The 17227-nt window shown below is 46.4% G+C and overlaps 1 protein-coding gene across 7 annotated transcripts in view; it reads right to left on the bottom strand.

Moving 5' to 3' along the window:
• LOC137534788 (zinc finger protein 547-like) overlaps positions 1 to 17227 on the bottom strand; it is a 70329-nt gene that overhangs the window by 15979 nt on the left and 37123 nt on the right. For 2 of the 7 annotated variants that reach the window (XR_011024381.1, XR_011024380.1), the window contains exons 9-10: positions 5960 to 6131; positions 3684 to 3780 (exon numbers count right to left, since the gene is read on the bottom strand). Coding sequence is in view for 5 of the 7 variants with exons in the window: in XM_068256439.1 (XP_068112540.1) it covers positions 3597 to 3713; positions 9455 to 9490 (153 nt within the window). In the remaining 2 variants the exon portion in view is untranslated. Of the gene's footprint in view, positions 1 to 3596; positions 3781 to 5947; positions 6132 to 9454; positions 9510 to 17227 lie in introns of those variants that run through there. The other 5 variants (XM_068256443.1, XM_068256440.1, XM_068256441.1 and 2 more) reach the window with 5 other exon arrangements.

The following is a 17227-nucleotide window of genomic DNA, read 5'->3' as shown; positions in this document are numbered from 1 at the left end:
ACGCCCACACTATTTGTCCAATCACAATGCTTTGTGCTGTAAGAGGGTGCTGTGATTGGAGAACTGATCCCTATTAGGTTTCCTGTTTGGTCCCTTAAAGGACTTACGAGGTGAATATTAGAAAAAATGTTAGTTACCTTATTGCAATATCAGACCTCAGGGCAGACAATCAGTGACTCCCCTGTCAGTTTCAGGCGCTCTGTTATCTAAATCCAGGATTCATTACAGGCCCCGACCCTCTTCAGGGTCGCCTGAACTGATGAGATAAGAATTGCCACTTTAAACAGCAATGTGAGTTACACTCGTGGCCGCCACATAGCGGCTCCCTCCCCCGCTGTGAGCCGCTGCTAGGAGGGAGCCGCTGCTATAGTAGGCAGCCCTGCTGGTATCATCCATTCACACGCCGCGGCCTCCCTTCCCCCACCCGCCGAGCAGCCAGCACATCTACTCTACCCCCTTTTTCGGAGGAATTCTGGGCATGCTGACATGCGGTCACTGAAGAGCCGCTGGCTCATATTGAGCAGAGAGTCACTGAGGAGCCGCTGGTGAGCCGGCTCACGTACGAGCGCATAACAAAGAATTGCTGGTGAATCAGAATCAGAATTTGTATTCTGATTCTGATTCACGAGCGGTTCTTTGTTATCCGCACTCCGCTCGTACGTGAGCCGGCTCACCAGCGGCTCCTCAGTGACTCTCTGCTCAATATGAGCCAGCGGCTCTTCAGTGACCGCATGTCAGCTAGTGATGGTAATTCCGGCTCTTCTCGGAGAATTGGCTCTTCTGAATCGGCTCCCATTAAAGAGCCGGCTCTTACGGCTCTGAATCGGCTCTTCATTAAATATCTCCGGACACCACTCAGAATCGGCGTAAAAGCCCCGCCCCTGTCTCCATGACAACTCCAGACTGCTTCTCTGACTGGGCAATCCCTCCTGCTACTGCTCTGCTCCTCCCCATACACTCCTACAAGCTGCAAAAGGAGGACTACATCTCCCAGCATGCCTCAGCGCCCTTTATTACACAGCAAATCAGAGCTGTGTTGGGCGGCTGAGGCATCGGCTCTTTCTAAACCGAGAACCGGCTCTTGTCGTTCGCATCAAAGAGCCGGCTCTTAGAGAAAAAGGGGGTAGAGTAGATGTGCTGGCTGCTCGGCGGGTGGGGGAAGGGAGGCCGCGGCGTGTGAATGGATGATACCGGCAGGGCTTCCTACTATAGCAGCGGCTCCCTCCTAGCAGCGGCTCACAGCGGGGGAGGGAGCCGCTATGTGGCGGCCACGAGTGTAACTCACATTGCTGTTTAAAGCGGCAATTCTTATCTCATCAGTTCAGGCGACCCTGCAGAGGGTCGGGGCCTGTAATGAATGCTGGATTTAGATAACAGAGCACCTGAAACTGACAGGGGAGGCACTGATCGTCTGCCCTGAGGTCTGATATTGCAATAAGGTAACTAACATTTTTTCTAATATTCGCCTTGTAAGTCCTTTAAATTAGACTAGCACCAAAATAAAGTGTGGCCTCCTAGAATATTCTTGACCTCTTCAGAACAGCTTTATATAAATACTTCACAGCTGTCTTGTGAGTATAAGTGTCTCCAGAGGTCACTTAATGATCTGCCATTTAAGAGACAATTGGCGGCCAAGTCCATTATCCCCCTCCTCACCCCATCCTGCCACAAGAAGCTCTGCTGTGTGCAGTCTCTTCTACCCTTACAATAGCAACAAGCATTCCTCTGTCATAGCAAACGGAGGTGTCTGTAGAGTACTTGGCTCCCTGTTACTCGAGGCATCAAGATGTGATGCCTTCAGCTTTTTTTAAGTGCTGTATGTTAGGGCACACATTATCACAATTACTAGGACCAATTTATTTCCTCACACAGCTCTGCCTCAGCTGTAAAATCATCCTGATGCCTCCAGATACAAAAGGTGTCAGCTCTGCAGGGCTGGACCATGTTCCTGCACAGGGTAATTGCTATCAACTCCTTAGTGTATTGTCTGGTATTCACCTAGCTGAAAGACTCTAAAGGTGGTCATATATCAGGCGACTTGGCGACCGATCGACCATCGATTCAATTATAATCAAGTTGGATGACAATCGGGGTCGCCAAGTGCATGCCCGGGACGAAAACTGGTCGCATTGTCGATTGCACATGCTGCAAGATTTTGACTTGCTCGATCGGGTGCGCGGTGGGAATGGCATGCTATTTCGCAATGATCGACGAACGTAATGAAACCCACAACGCTGTCCCCACTAATGAAAAATGTCCCCCCTGGTGCCGCGTGCAAAGTATACATTATCTGTCCGTGGCCTGCGCTTGTCCCTCCGCTGCTCCGGGCTTATTCTCCTGTCCATACGCGTGTGCCCCGCGTGGTTTTCTAGTAAGGCGCACGTGTGATGTTGCTAGGAAACCAAGTGGGGCGCGCGTGTATGCAGAACAGAGGCCATTTTTCATTAGGGGCAGCGAGAAGGACAGATGCGGCACACAAGGCCAATTCCAGATCGATTTCAGTATGGTATTGATTGGGAATCGGCCTATGGTGTATGGGCAGCCAACAGATCTCCTTCATATCAGATTTGATTAAAGAGGGATTTGTCTCTTGGTTGAATCTGCCCATACATCGCTAGATGTCTACAGTAGCTACCTTTATTCAGGTGGTGATAAGGGGTTAAGTTTACAGCAATGCAAGTCTTTTGTCTTTATTTATCTGACTGTTCAGAAAGGCATTATCAGTATATCTTTATCAAGGTTTCCCCTCCTCCCAGCATGAACAGCACTGAGCAGCCAGAGCTGTATTACATGCTGCAGAGCTAGAAGTATAGCATCACAAGCAGTCAGTCAGGAGTGGTGTATACATATCTCCCTGACTGCTAGTTATATTACAGCACATCTAGCTACCTTTAACCTCCTCTGATCAGCTTTCCTTCTCAGACTCTCCTGCATGTTATGAGAACACAGCAAAGTATTTGCGAGCTGTGTTTGGAGTAAAGGATGATTTTAAAACAGACAGAGAGAATTGTGGGAATACATAAAGTGCACCTAGCACTAGTGGTAATGTGAACCCTAAAACAGAGTATTAAAAAAAATATATATATATTGATAGTTGTCCTTTAACCCTCCTGGCGGTTTGCTAAAAATCCGCCAGGGGGCAGCAAATCTTTTTTTTTTTATTTTTTTTTTGTTTTCCAGGACAAAGTCTCGCTACATGATAGCCGCTGCTCAGCGGCATCCCCCCAGCCGGCGATCAGGAGATCCCGTTCATGGCGACGGGGCGGGGTGACGTCATCGACGTCAAAGGGGATTCCGATCCACCCCATAGAGCTGCCTGGCACTAAGTGGCCAGGCAGCGCACGGGGTCTGGGGGGGGGGGGGCTGCGGCGCGACGGATAGCGGCGGATCGGCGGCGATCGGGCACTGCACGCAGCTAGCAAAGTGCTAGCTGCGTGCAGCAAAAAAAAATTATGCAAATCGGCCCAGCAGGGCCTGAGCGGTGCCTTCCGGCGGCATAGCCCGAGCTCAGCTCGGGCTTACCGCCAGGTTAAGGTGTGTGTTTAATTAATAGAGAAAAAAAGTGATGACATGTAACCTTCCAGAATCCTCCTCACCTGTCCAGTCAAAAGGCAGAAGATCTCCAGGGTGATGTTTAACACCCTAGTCATATGACTCTGATCATTCTCCATCCTCTGAGATGTGATCTCTACAGAACCGCGATCCAAAACTTGCTGCAGAACACAGGGTGTTAATGACAATGAATACACAAATTCTCGGGGAGCTGACGAAATTCCAACACTGTCAGTACAAAAAGTGATTAATTGATGACAGTTCTCAACTCATTATTGGAAGGTGATTCAAATCATCTTATTTCCATAACAAATAAATTACAAATATATATAAAATCAGGCTGGCTACACTATGTAATGACCTTACAAACATAACCGCTTTGACAAAACAATTTGTGCAACAACCATGCACTCCACACATGCATGGGATCCCAGACTCAGTTTTAGGCAGGGGACACTTGACTGTTTTCATGCATGTTTTCTGCACAGAAAAACTGATTTAAACTAAGAACTCATGTTAATCAATGGACTAGTTCAAACTGAATGCGTTTTTCGCACACAGACGAAAAGCTGACATCCTGCAGGATAATTCTATACATTTGGTAATTTGTCTCTACGAATTACATTAGCTGCTGTGAAACAAATGCACGTGTTCTTCTGCATACAAACACACATGGGGCCTAATTCATCAAGCTTCCCTGCTAAAGCAGTGCAGCTTAATGTGCTGTAGTGCATGCTATGCACACCTTATGTAGCACCCGCTGCCATGTAAGGAGCGTGCCTTCCTTAATTACGCACATTGCTTCCTTAGCAATGCGCGCAACATTAACTGCGGACGGTCCTGCTCCTGTGAAGAATCGCTACCACGATACTTCACTCGCGGCCACTACTGTGTTCATTTACATTGTTATGGTGTGCATAGCGCGCACTACAGCACATTGAGCTTCACTGCTTTAGCAGCACAGCTTGATGAATCAGGCCTATGGTGTGCAGAACACCAGGGCAGTGGAGTCGAAGTCGAGAAGTCGGGAGTCTGAGCAATTTTTGGCACCTGGAGTGAGTGGTTTCATAAACTAAGGAATCGGATGATTTTTGTACCAAATCCGCAGCCCTGGTAGATATTAAACTAAGAAGTTGGAGTCATTTTGGATACCTGGAGCCAAAGTCGGTGGTTTCATAAACTGAGGAGTCAGAGTTGGATGATTTTTGCTGACTCCACAGCCCTAAAGAAAATCAGTGCAGAAAACTAAGACAAGTGTGCCCCTGCCTTACTCAAGTCCTTCCGAGTAGAAGTGTACACTAACTTCCGGACTCAGTATCACTAGCCAGTTGCAGAGTTCACTAAAAGGGACTCCAAGCACCTCTCATGGGTATTTAAAGAGACTCCAACCAGTACTACAAAGTACTTAAAGATGCATACCTTTCTGCAGCTTGTGCTCTCCTCTTTCATTTAACACCTGAATCGCCTTTCTACACCAAATAGTTTTCATTTAATTTCAATTTAAAAATTGCAGCTCCCATCTTGACTATGTTATAACTTCCGGGTCACTCGTCTTCTCTGTTAGAGAAATGCATCACTGAATGAAAGAAGCCGGAAGAGGAAGTGACACGCATGGCCATTGCAAGAGGCTCCTCCAGAGGGGTCATAGCACAACTTTGTTGGAAGTCTTCTGGCTTAAAGGCATACCCATGAAAGGTACTCGGGGTCCCTTTAAAGACACTCTGAAGCCTCCAAAAAAAAAACCTGTTTTTACATTTCAGTCTCCTTTAGCATTAATTCAATAGATGAACCGCCGCATCCCTGCGGCTGAAAGCTCAATGAATACCCCCGAAATCCTGGGGCAAAAATCCAGGACTTTCCAGGTTGTGGATTTTGCTGCCCAGGGTAGGCGGAGCTTTGCGCTGTAACTGCCTCCAGGCACGTCAATCTGCGCTGATCACCGCCTCTCCCCGCCCCTCTCTGTGAAAGAAGACTGAAAGGGGCGGGAAGAGGGGGAGATCCGCACAGATTGACACGAGTAGAGGCAGAGCTACTGCACAAAGCTCTGCTATACAAGAAGGAGCCCCAAAATTTGCCCAGGGGATTTCTGCAGTATTAACTGAGCTTTCAGCCGCGGGGATGCAGCGTTTCATCTATGGCATCAATGCTGGCTGAAGAGGACTGTGAAATAAAATCAGGTATTTTTGGAGGCTTCAGACTCTCGAACTTTTTCCAATATCCATTGAAGCAAAGCAAGTCCCATTTACAGACAATGGTTTTAAGCAAGCAACATGCTATTGCAGCAGAGAAATGTGCATGGAAAGATTGTGCAGTTTCCAAATGCATGTGAGTTTAGAGATTCAGCACAACAAGCCAATCAAAGTTTAGCAGAATTGTTTGTGCAGGTTTGCCTCACAGAGGCTCTCACCCTCCTTAGCAAACTGTCTCCACTACACCGTTCAGTTCACAAGCCTCTGCTGTATCTCAATGCAGTCTCTGGCAGTTACGATCCGGAGTCCGGGGCCATTGCACTTTTTCAGTCCTCAATCCTCTCAGACCTGGGCCCATATGCAATTAACTTTTTCTCCTGAGTTTTTTTCCTAGGTGATATTTTTAAACTTGTCAATAAAATGCTTTTTAAACCACCAAAACACAAGAAAATATTTTAAATAGTTTTCATAGTACTTTTTCAATTGCAAAGTGCTGAAAAGTTAGTCTAAATAGAAGATTAAAAATTCTTTCTTTTCCGTTAGCCGGGCGCATCCACCAGGTGGCGATAAAACTCCAGAGTTACATCTTTCCCTACTATCCATGGCGGCCTGGAGGGGGAATAGTAATTAACGCCACCTGGTGGTTGTGCCCGGCTAACGGAATAGTACCAAAATTATCTCCAAGGAGAAAAGCTCTGCGCTAGTCTAGTTTTGGGAACCCAGCAGGAAACCTCATAGGGAACATGCTCTCTAATCACAACACCCTCTACAGCACAAAGCATTGAGCTCTATTCACAAAACTTCTCACAAATGGCTTATTTATCACCTAATTAACCAGCTGAGCGGTCTGGACGAGCTCAGCTCGTCCAACACCGCCAGAGGCTGCCGCTCAGGCCCTGCTGGGCCGATTTTCACCAAATAAAAAGCAGCACACGCAGCCGGCACTTTGCCAGCCGCGTGTGCTGCCTGATCGCCGCGTGCAGCGGCGAAAGAGGGTCCCCCCAGCCGCCCGAGCCCAGCGTAGCCGGAACAAACAGTTCCGGCCAGCGCTAAGGGCTGGATCGGAGGCCGCTGACGTCAGGACGTCGGCTGACGTCCATGACGTCACTCCGCTCGTCGCCATGGCGACGAGGTAAGCGAAACACGGAAGGCCGCTTATTGCGGCCTTCCGTGTTACTTCTGGCCGCCGGAGGCGATCGGAAGAACGCCTCCGGAGCGCCCTCTAGTGGGCTTTCATGCAGCCAACTTTCAGTTGGCTGCATGAAATAGTTTTTTTTTTAATTTAAAAAAAACCCTCCCGCAGCCACCCTGGCGATTTAATCAGAACGCCAGGGTGGTTAATAAAAATAACCTTTCAAAGCACATTTACAAACAAAATAAATCACTCAAAGTAAGTTGCTCCAGATCAGTGTTCTCCCCAGAGTCTATTACCCGGGCGGAGCGCCCGGCTGGTCTCAGCTTCCCGCCCACCTGTGGTTACAGCGTGCATCAGATTTTCTTCCTCCACATTCAATGCAGTGAGCAGCGGCTGTGTTATTGGAGCCAGACGCTGTCACTTACACTATCTCCGCCCTCCCCTCAGCTCCTGCATAGCCGTGATGTAGAGGGGCGGGGAGAGCCCGGTAACTGAAGTTACACAGGCAACGCGGGAACTTCAAAGGAGCTGGAGCTAGTGAATCCCATCCCGATCTGCCTGACTATTATGCAGAGGACGGGCTCTCTTCCTTCCTCCAGCCAGTCTTCACATCACAGCAAACTTCCCAGCATGTGTTCCAGCCTCACCTCCAGCCTCGCAGGTCAGATGTCAGAGCACAGGGAAGAGTGTGGGGCAGCGCTCGCTCATGCCGGGGAGACAGCATTGCAGGGCAGATGGTTATCTGTTTATCCCTGGTAAGGTGGTGACTGAGAGCTATTAGCTGCCTCTGCTGCTGTGCCTGGTGTAGCGTCACCTCTAGGCATGCCCCCCTTTCAGATGCACTTTGTTGCTGGGAGGAGAGGAGACAGACATTTTTACAGCTCCTATTGCTGTCCTTCCCCCAACTGCTCTGCTCCGAGATGTTACATTGATGTAAACCTGTCTGCAGACCTCCTGCAGTGTGCTGTGCAAGTTACAGGAGCTGTGAGAGTGCTGCATTCTTGTATTACATTCATATTTAGATGGTACTGCTTGCAATCCTCTCCTCTCTGACCCACACAGTGTTTTTGTTTTTATTGCCCCCCCCCCCCCTCCTTCCTTTTCCACACTGATATACATATGTTTTCTTCTACCTTTAGTCTGTCTCTCCCTCTCACACATTTCCCTTTGTCTCTCACACATTCCTCCTTGTTTTTTCTTTCCCAGTCCTTTTTTTTTCCCCCTCTGTAGTACACGCTGTTTAGCACATAGACAAGCAACAAGCATGTGTACATCATGCTTGTGTGCATGTGAGATCATCCAGTGTAACTCCTCATCAGTAGTTCCCAGTGTGTTTCCTCCTTACCCACTTCCTCATTCAAAAGCACCCAGCATGATCCACCTACACTCGTCCCTACCAAGTAGCACCCAACACAATCCACCCTGCCCCTCCCTACCTAGTAGTGGCACCCAGCATCACCCTCCAACTCCACCCAACGTGACCTTACTTCCCCACCCGGCTACTTTTTCATGCCACCCGGCTGGTTAGAAATTCTGGGGAGAACACTGCAGATTAACTTCATTTCAATATTACTTTACTTACCTAGTTAATTATATTATATGTTTGCTCTTTGGGAGCTTAAAAATGTAACATAGATAAGGAGAAAACAGAGGAAAACAGGTGAAAAAGCTTTGTGAACCATGCCCAATTGTGATTGGCCGAATAGTGCGGGCGTAGTTTACTACAACCTGTTCAGGAAGGTGCTATCCACCCAATCACGTTAGCAAAATTTTACTATGAGGTTTCCTGCTGGATCCCCTAGACTAGACTAGCACCAAAAACTCAAGATAAAAGGTTAATTGCATATAGGCCCAGGTGTCGCTGTCTGCCGTTGTGACCAGAGCACTCAATGTGCCAGCTACATACACAGATGCTGGCGGGCAAACAGCAGGCTGTGTGAGACTCAGTGGAGCTGCGGCTTTCTCCCACTGTACAGAACTTTACTCTCTACAGCCAGATTTGAAAATCGGGATCATTATGGATGGACAGGCACAATGCCTTGTAATGTGGTGGATAACAGTGTAGGGTAAATGTGATCTGAGCATGTATACCTCTCTGTTGATACCATAAATTATTCTTATCCCCCTATGATGCAGGTGTTCCGACAAAATAACCTACACATCGAATCAGCCTACATTCAGTATCAAACGTATACCAGGAGGGTTAGGGATAGTAAAAGTCTATGGGATGTAGGTTAGACTGATCCCCAAAGAAGCAGAGAAACACAGAATGATGACAGTGGCAGAAATGGGAACACAGCTTACACAACTCTCATCCATTCACTGAAGCTCGGATCCTGTCTTGGCTCAGTGAATGTGGCTGAACTGAATTAGGACTATGAAGGCGCTTTGCCGACCATAATCTATGGCAGATATAAACTGCTAACCAACCCACAATAGTATCTATATAAGTTTGTATCTAAAACCACTTCAAATAGGACGATCATGATAGAGACAGGTGTACTGTGATCTCCTATGTAACAAATATATACACTCGACCTTTGCTCTGCTTAATATATGACAATATTACCGTACTAACCACACGATTATCTATTCTGCAGCTTCTTTCCAACATCGTCTCCCCTCCACTTCCTGCAATCTCACCCCTCCCTTCCTTCCATCACTGCCCGCCTCTCTATGCTCTTGGTAGAGATTGCCATCTTGTGGTGAATATCCTAACTGCAGCTTTCATCAGGAATCATCTGCACACATCTGTGTTATTACATTTTATTCATATTTTGAAATGCTGTAATTTCTTGCACTGTTTCGTTTGTAGAGAGAACATCGAATAATTCATACCAGTAACTGCCCATCATATATGTCTTCACCACCACAGTTAGTCTAGACTAGTTAATCTACTGCTATGTTTGTAGAGCAGGTTCTACAATTAATAAAATTCCCTCATATTCTACCATGATAGTCCACTAACGAGGGCACTAGTGGTCACGCTAGTGGACTAACGCAGTCATGCTACATGCTAACACACGACGCTTAAAGAGAATCTGTATTGTTAAAATCGCACAAAAGTAAACATACCAGTGCGTTAGGGGACATCTCCTATTATCCTCTGTCACAATTTCGCCGCTCCTCGCCGCATTAAAAGTGGTTAAAAACAGTTTTAAAAAGTTTGTTTATAAACAAACAAAATGGCCACCAAAACAGGAAGTAGGTTGATGTACAGTATGTCCACACATAGAAAATACATTCATACACAAGCAGGCTGTATACACCCTTCCTTTTGAATCTCAAGAGATCATTTGTGTGTTTCTTTCCCCCTGCAGCTATCTTCAACTGAAGTGTCAGGCTGTTTCTTACTGCAGAGTGCAGACAGCTCTGCCTGTATGTAATTCCTCAGTATGTGAAAGCCCAGCCAGCTCAGAGGAGGATTTATCCAGCTTGTAAAAGATAATAGAGCAGAGAGAAGCTGCACTAATCTAAATAACACACAGCAGTGTGCAGAGAGGGGCCTGGAGGGGGGAGATGTATCACAGAACCACAACAGTGAAGAACTTGGCAGCCTTCCAGACACAGGCTGACAAGTCTGACAAGAGAGAGATAAGTTGATTTATTACAGAGATGGTGATAGTAGAACGTGCTGCAGTAAGCCAGAACACATTAGAATAGCTTTTGGAACTTGTAGGATGATAAAAAACAGGATGCAATTTTTGTTACGGAGTCTCTTTAAGATCAGCTCGCGTAAGTTAAGAGAGCATGCTACGCAGAGAGGACCGCACGTAAAGAGTGCATGGAACTTGTGCCGTCATTGTGCAATACATTTATTGGCCTTTGATGAATCAAGGCCATATTATCCAGAGATACTATTGGATCATTTTAAACTGTCCTTACTGAACTCTGCTGCCTGCCTCACCCCCTTTCCGCCCGTTTGTCTGACGCAGCCCCTCTTGGCCAATCTTTTCACCCAAAGGATCTAGTTTAAACTCCTCACTCTATAATACAAAGCTCTACATACATTGTCACCTCCTTAAATGTCCTCATTATTCTCCAGATACTATATCCACCCGGAACCTACACTCCTCTCAGGAGACTGTCTTGCCTGCTAGCTTGGTCACCTTCTCTCCACCAAGGACTTCTCACGAGCATCACCTCTCCTTTGGACTGCTCTCCCACAGCCTGCCTGTCATGCTCCAAGCACTGAAACCTTCAAATGTTTTCTCAAAACACACCTGTTCAGATAAGCCTATAATTTTCTGTAGGTAGCTTTGGAGGTTCACTGCCTCATCTGCTAACCCATGTCTCCTTCCCAATGTCTCAAATCCACTACCCTCTAGATCAGGGATGTCAAACCAGTCTTACGAGGGCCGAGATCCTCACACATTTTTGATAAAGCTCAAATGAATGGATGGGTCTGAATCAGGAAAGGTGTGGCCATTAGGTAGAACACATTCCTTTCTCAGTCCATCCTAAACACTGGCATGGATCTGGCCCTCCAGGTCTGGAGTTCAACACATGTGCTCTAGATTATAAGCACCTCCATTAATGCAGTTCTTTGAGATCCAAAATTTATTTGAACAGTTCCTCCATGGTGAAGGGGTTGAGAAATACTGGTATAGTGCTTGGTTTGTTAATGTCCTCTTTAAAAAAGTTTTGTTCAGAGTGTGAAAGAATAAAAAAAAATTATGTGGGGTTCACCCTCCCGAGCCTCTTTGAACCCTTGTCTCCCATACAAGTTGGGATAGCCAGAATGCGGAGCCTTGGCCACATGAGGCTTTGCACCCTGAGCTATGCCTGCCCACATGGTCCATGGTATGGGGGGGGCCTCTGGAAAAAGAGGAGTGGCCAAACCTCCCTCTCTCCCCCAGAGCCCTTGTCCAATCCACAGACAAGGAGCTCCTCCTCACCTCCGATGCCCAGGAGGAGGTGGGGGCTAACAACGTCCTGGGGGGGGGGGGGAGATAGGTTCATGGTGGCATCTCAGAGTCCCTCAGATGCCCGTCCTCTCCCCGAGGTGAAATGAGTATAGGGGTACTAAGTACCCCTTACCCATTTCCACAAAGAGTTAAAAAGAAATAAAACACAACAACAAAGTCCTTTAGTATTCTTAACCATGAATGTTTACCTTTAAAGAACAAACACGCAAGGAAAAAAAAATACTAATCCACTTACCTGGTGCTTCCTCCAGTCCCTGGTAGCCTATCTGTCCCTTGCCCCAGCTCCGATGTGCCCCATGTATTAGGTAGCCCCCTCCCCAGTATAGCATGATGTGCCCCATGTATTAGGTAGCCCCCTCCCCACTATAGACAGATGCACCTCCTGTATTGGGCAGCCTCTATAATGCAATGTGTAACACATATTTACTTTTCTCTTCCTGCAGTTTCACACTTTACTCTGTACAGTTCAATCAATTCCTGGGCTGGCTTTATTACATTCTATCCATGTCTTCCACCTGTGAGTGGTGAGAGAGAGGGAGAGAGAAAGATAGATAGATTGATCTGGGTATCCGGATCCGTATCAATTCGGATTTTAAAAAGGGGTATCCGAGCACCCCTGGTGGTGAGCTCTGCATCTTGTGGTGAGTAGGGGAACTGCAACTTCCATTAGTGGAATAGGATGTGTAGAGTCATTCCGCAATAGTCATTTCCTCCAGCCCAATTTAGGATCAATGCATCATTTACAGATGGCCAGGCCCAGATTTACCATAGGAGCCTATAGGCACAGGTGTCCTGGCACCCTAGACTTTGCCCACCATAAATCTAAAAACACTCACTGAACTGCACCGCAAGTGTGCTGACTGGCACAGCCGTCACTTCTCCCTTATCTCCTTTGTCCATAATAGGTAGCTACAGGTGTCCCTTGGTATTAGGTAGCCAGAGCTATCCTCATTCCTCAGTATTAAAGGGGAACTGAAGTGAGAGGGATATGGAGGCTGCCATATTTATTTCCTTTCAAGCAATACCAGTTGCCTGGCAGCCTGCTGATCCTCTGCCTCTAATACGATTAGCCATAGCCCCTGAACAAGCATGCAGCATATCAGGTGTTTCAGATTTTAAAGTCAGATCTGACAAGACTAGCTGCATGCTTGTTTCTGGTGTTATTCAGATACTACTGCAGAGAAATAGACCAGCAGGGCTGCCAGGCAGCTGGTATTGATTAAAAGGAAATAAATATGGCAGCCTCCATATACCTCTTACTTCAGTTCCCCTTTAAGTAGCTAGAGGTGCTCCCGACTGAAGGAAGATCTGGTCAGTGGATTGCTGAGACCTGGGTGAGTAACTTTACACTCTGCATAGATAAGACAGGAGAGAGGCACTTGGAGAGGGGAATAATCCGCCTTTCCATCATCAGGCGCCTGTAGGCACATGCCTACAGTGCCTTATGGTAAATCCTGCCCTGCAGATGGCCAGCTGTATGTTTTTATTAAGGATCCAAGACATTGTGTTCTCAATGAATAGGTCTCTGTGAAATCAATTCTCACCTCCATGCTGGCAGAAGGAGTGTGTGTGGTAAATGCAGCCCTGGCAAAAGCATCTATATAACTCCCACCACGGCTCTGCATTGGTGGATTGACCGGATCTGTACAAATCGTCCCACAGAAGGATTCCTATTGGTCAGATTAAAAGACCAATGAGAATAGTTGCAGCAGATTTAAAGGGGAACTGAAGTAAGAGGTATACGGAGGCTGCCATATCTATTTCCTTTTAATCAATACCAGTTGCCTGGCAGCCCTGCTGGTCTATTTCTCTGCAGTAGTATCTGAATAACACCAGAAACAAGCATGCAGCTAGTCTTGTCAGATCTGACTTTAAAGTCTGAAACACCAGATCTGCTGCATGCTGTTCAGGGGCTATGGCTAATAGTATTAGAGGCAGAGGATCAGCAGGGCAGCCAGGCAACTGGTATTGCTTAAAAGGAAATAAACATGGCAGCCTCCATATACCTCTCTCTTCAGTTCCCCTTTAAAGATGCTTTATATCATATCTCTTATCTTTTCCCCATTGAGGCTGCAGAAGGAACCCCGTCAAGAGCATCTTTGAACTACCTGCCAGGGTTTCCAAATGGTCACTATACTGACCACTAGGGATAAGTGAGAAAGCTCTTTCAAAAAGTGAGACCGTCTGTGAGAATCTGCTCAGCTGCCTGTGCAGACAGGCAGCGTTTTGATCACTGTTCACGTCTGCATTCTGCAGGTCTCTTTAAGAGAGACATTTTGTCAGTTCTGCAGCTTGCTGCTGAGGAATTTGCACACATTCGTTATGCAAATCCACTACCTGCCTCCTGTGATGACTGGCAGTATAAAGGTTGGGATTACCCACAGTCCTTGGCTGGTCATTCCTTCAGGGTTTGTAGTACACACTCCTAGAGAGTGTCAGCCATGCTCTTGGTTTGAAGATCAGCTTAGAGTAATTCCTGGAAACTGTGCTAGGCAGATTCCCTAAGTGCAGTTAGGATTGTTTATCTGTTTGTTTGTTCTGTTGCTGTTGTCCTGTCCCAGCGGTGGTCGACAGGAAATGGTTCTGATCTCTGTTCTTGGAGTATAGCTGGTGCAGCGGTTGCTACCAGCTATCTCTTCTGTTCTGTCTCCTGGGATCGCGCTAGCTACTTTTCGCTAGCGCTGGGGATCCTTCTGTTCTGTCTCCTGGGATCGCGCTGGCCACTTTTCGCTAGTGCTGTGGATCCTTCTGTTCTGCTACTCTGTACCTGGATCGCGCTAGCCACTTTTCACTAGTGCTGTGGATCCTATCTCTCGCGTGTCCCTGTTTTCGTGTGTCTGTCTCGTCTGCTACGACCGCTTGCTGGAGGCTCGGTGAGGTAACCGTTAAGCAAGCTTTCGCGTCTTCTGTTTCATGTTTGCCTGTCGATGGTTAGTTAGGCGTGCTTGTCTCTATTGTGCTTATCACGTGGAGACTGCGCATAACCGTGTGCACTGTTGCGAATGAGTGCGGTGTTCGTGGTTAGCTAGCGTTTGTTATTTTCCGCATCTTCTCATTGTATTATTTGCTGTGCCTTTGCTACCCTCGTATTCTGTTCTGATCTGCCTTGTGTCACATCTGGCGATCGCACCTCTCGCGATCGCGTTCCTATTTCATATCTGCTGTTGTGTGTGCGCGGTCGCGGGGCGGCGACTGGATTGGCGCACACACATACAACCTGTCCCTTTGCTCGTTCTCATTCACAATCGCCTCTCTTGCGATTGCGTTCTGCGCTTCGTACAATTCCTGTCTGGCATTTGTGGAGGTACAGAGGATTGGTTCCTCTGCACTCCCCAGCGCCATCTGCCGACAGGAATTTCCCTCTACAGGTGCGTAGCACCTTTTGCTGGGTGCCTGCAATTACACGCTTGTGGAGGATTTCCGCCGTGTCAGCGCACGCGTTGTGCGCTGATCACGGAGAAAGTTCCACAATCGTTACACCGTCCTGCAGGGTGCGGGAGGCGAGAGAGATTTCACTCACCTACATTCCAATGCGGTCCATGGTGCATTCCGTCGGCTTACACTTCCGGATTCAGAACTGGAACTTCCACACCATAGAACACATCTGAATGCAGGTGATGGCCAGGTGAGTTAACTCTTGCATATCTTCCTCTCACACCTCTGCAGGACACTCTCACTATTCACAAGGACATTCTTGCTTATCCTTACTGTCCAATAAGATTCCTCAGAACTGTTTGTTTGCTTTTCTCCTTTTTAGTATGTTTTTATTGAAAAGTTAAATCTATACAAGAATATAGGTCAACTAGATCCGTACAATTACATTAAAACAAAAGGAAAGTGGTTGACAAATAACAATATATAGAAAAGCCAAGCTGGAATGACCCCCCTCCCAAACAATTTTCTCTCAAGATGAACATCTATTTTTAGCCCCCCATAATGATACCCTATCCTTATTTTTTTTTTTTTTTGTGTACATTCACCAAAGGAAATCTAATGTAGTGACATCCATTTTGCCCATACAGTATTCTATGATTTTTTTTTAGGTGCTTTATGCATTTCATAAACTTTCTTAAAGTAAACCTTTAATAACCCCCCCCCCCCCCAAAAAAAAAAAAAAAAAAAGAACCAGCCCATGGGGGGTACTTACCTCAGGATGGAGAAGCCTCTGGATCCTAATGAGGCTTCCTAGGAGGTAAATACTTACCTAGCGCTATCCAGTGCCGGCGCAGTAGTCGGTTTCTATTCAGGCTCAGGCGGAAATAGCCGAGCCCGATTTGGTCCTCTCTACTGCGCAGGAGGCTCGCGTCTGCACAGTGAAGCGGACCTTATCAGGTTTGGCCATTTCCACTGGTGCCCATCGGAAAGCAGCTACTGCACCGGTGCTGAGCCCTGAAGGTAAATATTACCACACCTGCACAGTGCTTGTTGGGGGGACGCCAGCCCTGGATCCCAGAGGCTACAGAGGAGGCCTCATTAGGACCCTATGGCTTCCCCCTCCCTAGGCAAGTTTTTTTTTTTTTTTTTTGTTACATGTGTACTTTAAGAATTCCTCTTAAAAATATTTTACCGAGTCAGAACTAGATGGAGGAATTGCTTGAGTCCATATTAGTATGATAACTTCCCTAGCATAAACTAGAAGGTATCATCCCACGAGATTAATTTAATATGTATTTTTACTATACCTAAAAAAAGCTGTGCAGGATGAAATGAGAAATGTTTTTAAAGCCATTGATTAACTTTCTTCTAATAAGTAATTAAAGTGGTACAAAACCCTGACATAATATTCGATAAAAACAGGTTTTCCTACTTTTTATATGCCATACGGTTATCATATTTGCTTTTGTGCAGTATTATTATTCATTTAGAAATTACAAGTTCCCAAAGTACACTTTTTTTTCTCTGAGAGCTGACTTTGCATTTTATTTATAACTGCTTTATTCATCTTCTAACTTAAGCAGAAATACTTTATGACTGTCTGTCTTCGTTCAGCTGAGCCTGCAGTGTCAGAGAAGTGTTTATCTACATTCCTCACTTGATACAATTAAATGCAAGATAACAATATCTTCACATTCGGATGCATCCAGCTTTGCTGGCAGGGAACTTCTAAGTCCTGTGTGTAACCCTTTGAATGCTGTTCTAGAAAAAAAATGCTGGTTGTTTATAATATGCTGTAAATAATCTATTAGAGCAAAGAAGAAATGTTGGGTTTCATTCCACTTTAAGTATTGTTATTTTAATAAAACTTGAAGCATTGGCTTTTGTTATTTTGTGTTACCCGTTAAAACAGGGGTAGGGAACCTTGGCTCTCCAGCTGTTAAGGAACTACAAGTCCCACAATGCATTGCAGGATTCTGACAGCCACAGCCATGATTAGTAAAGGCAAATGCATGCTGGGATTTGTTGTTTTATCACAGCTGGAGAGC

The sequence above is a fragment of the Hyperolius riggenbachi genome, chromosome 10 (genome assembly GCF_040937935.1).
Source record: "Hyperolius riggenbachi isolate aHypRig1 chromosome 10, aHypRig1.pri, whole genome shotgun sequence".
Classification (NCBI taxonomy): domain Eukaryota; kingdom Metazoa; phylum Chordata; class Amphibia; order Anura; family Hyperoliidae; genus Hyperolius; species Hyperolius riggenbachi.
The sequence above is the reverse complement of the archived record's forward strand: the minus strand, read 5'-3'. Positions and strand labels throughout refer to the sequence as shown.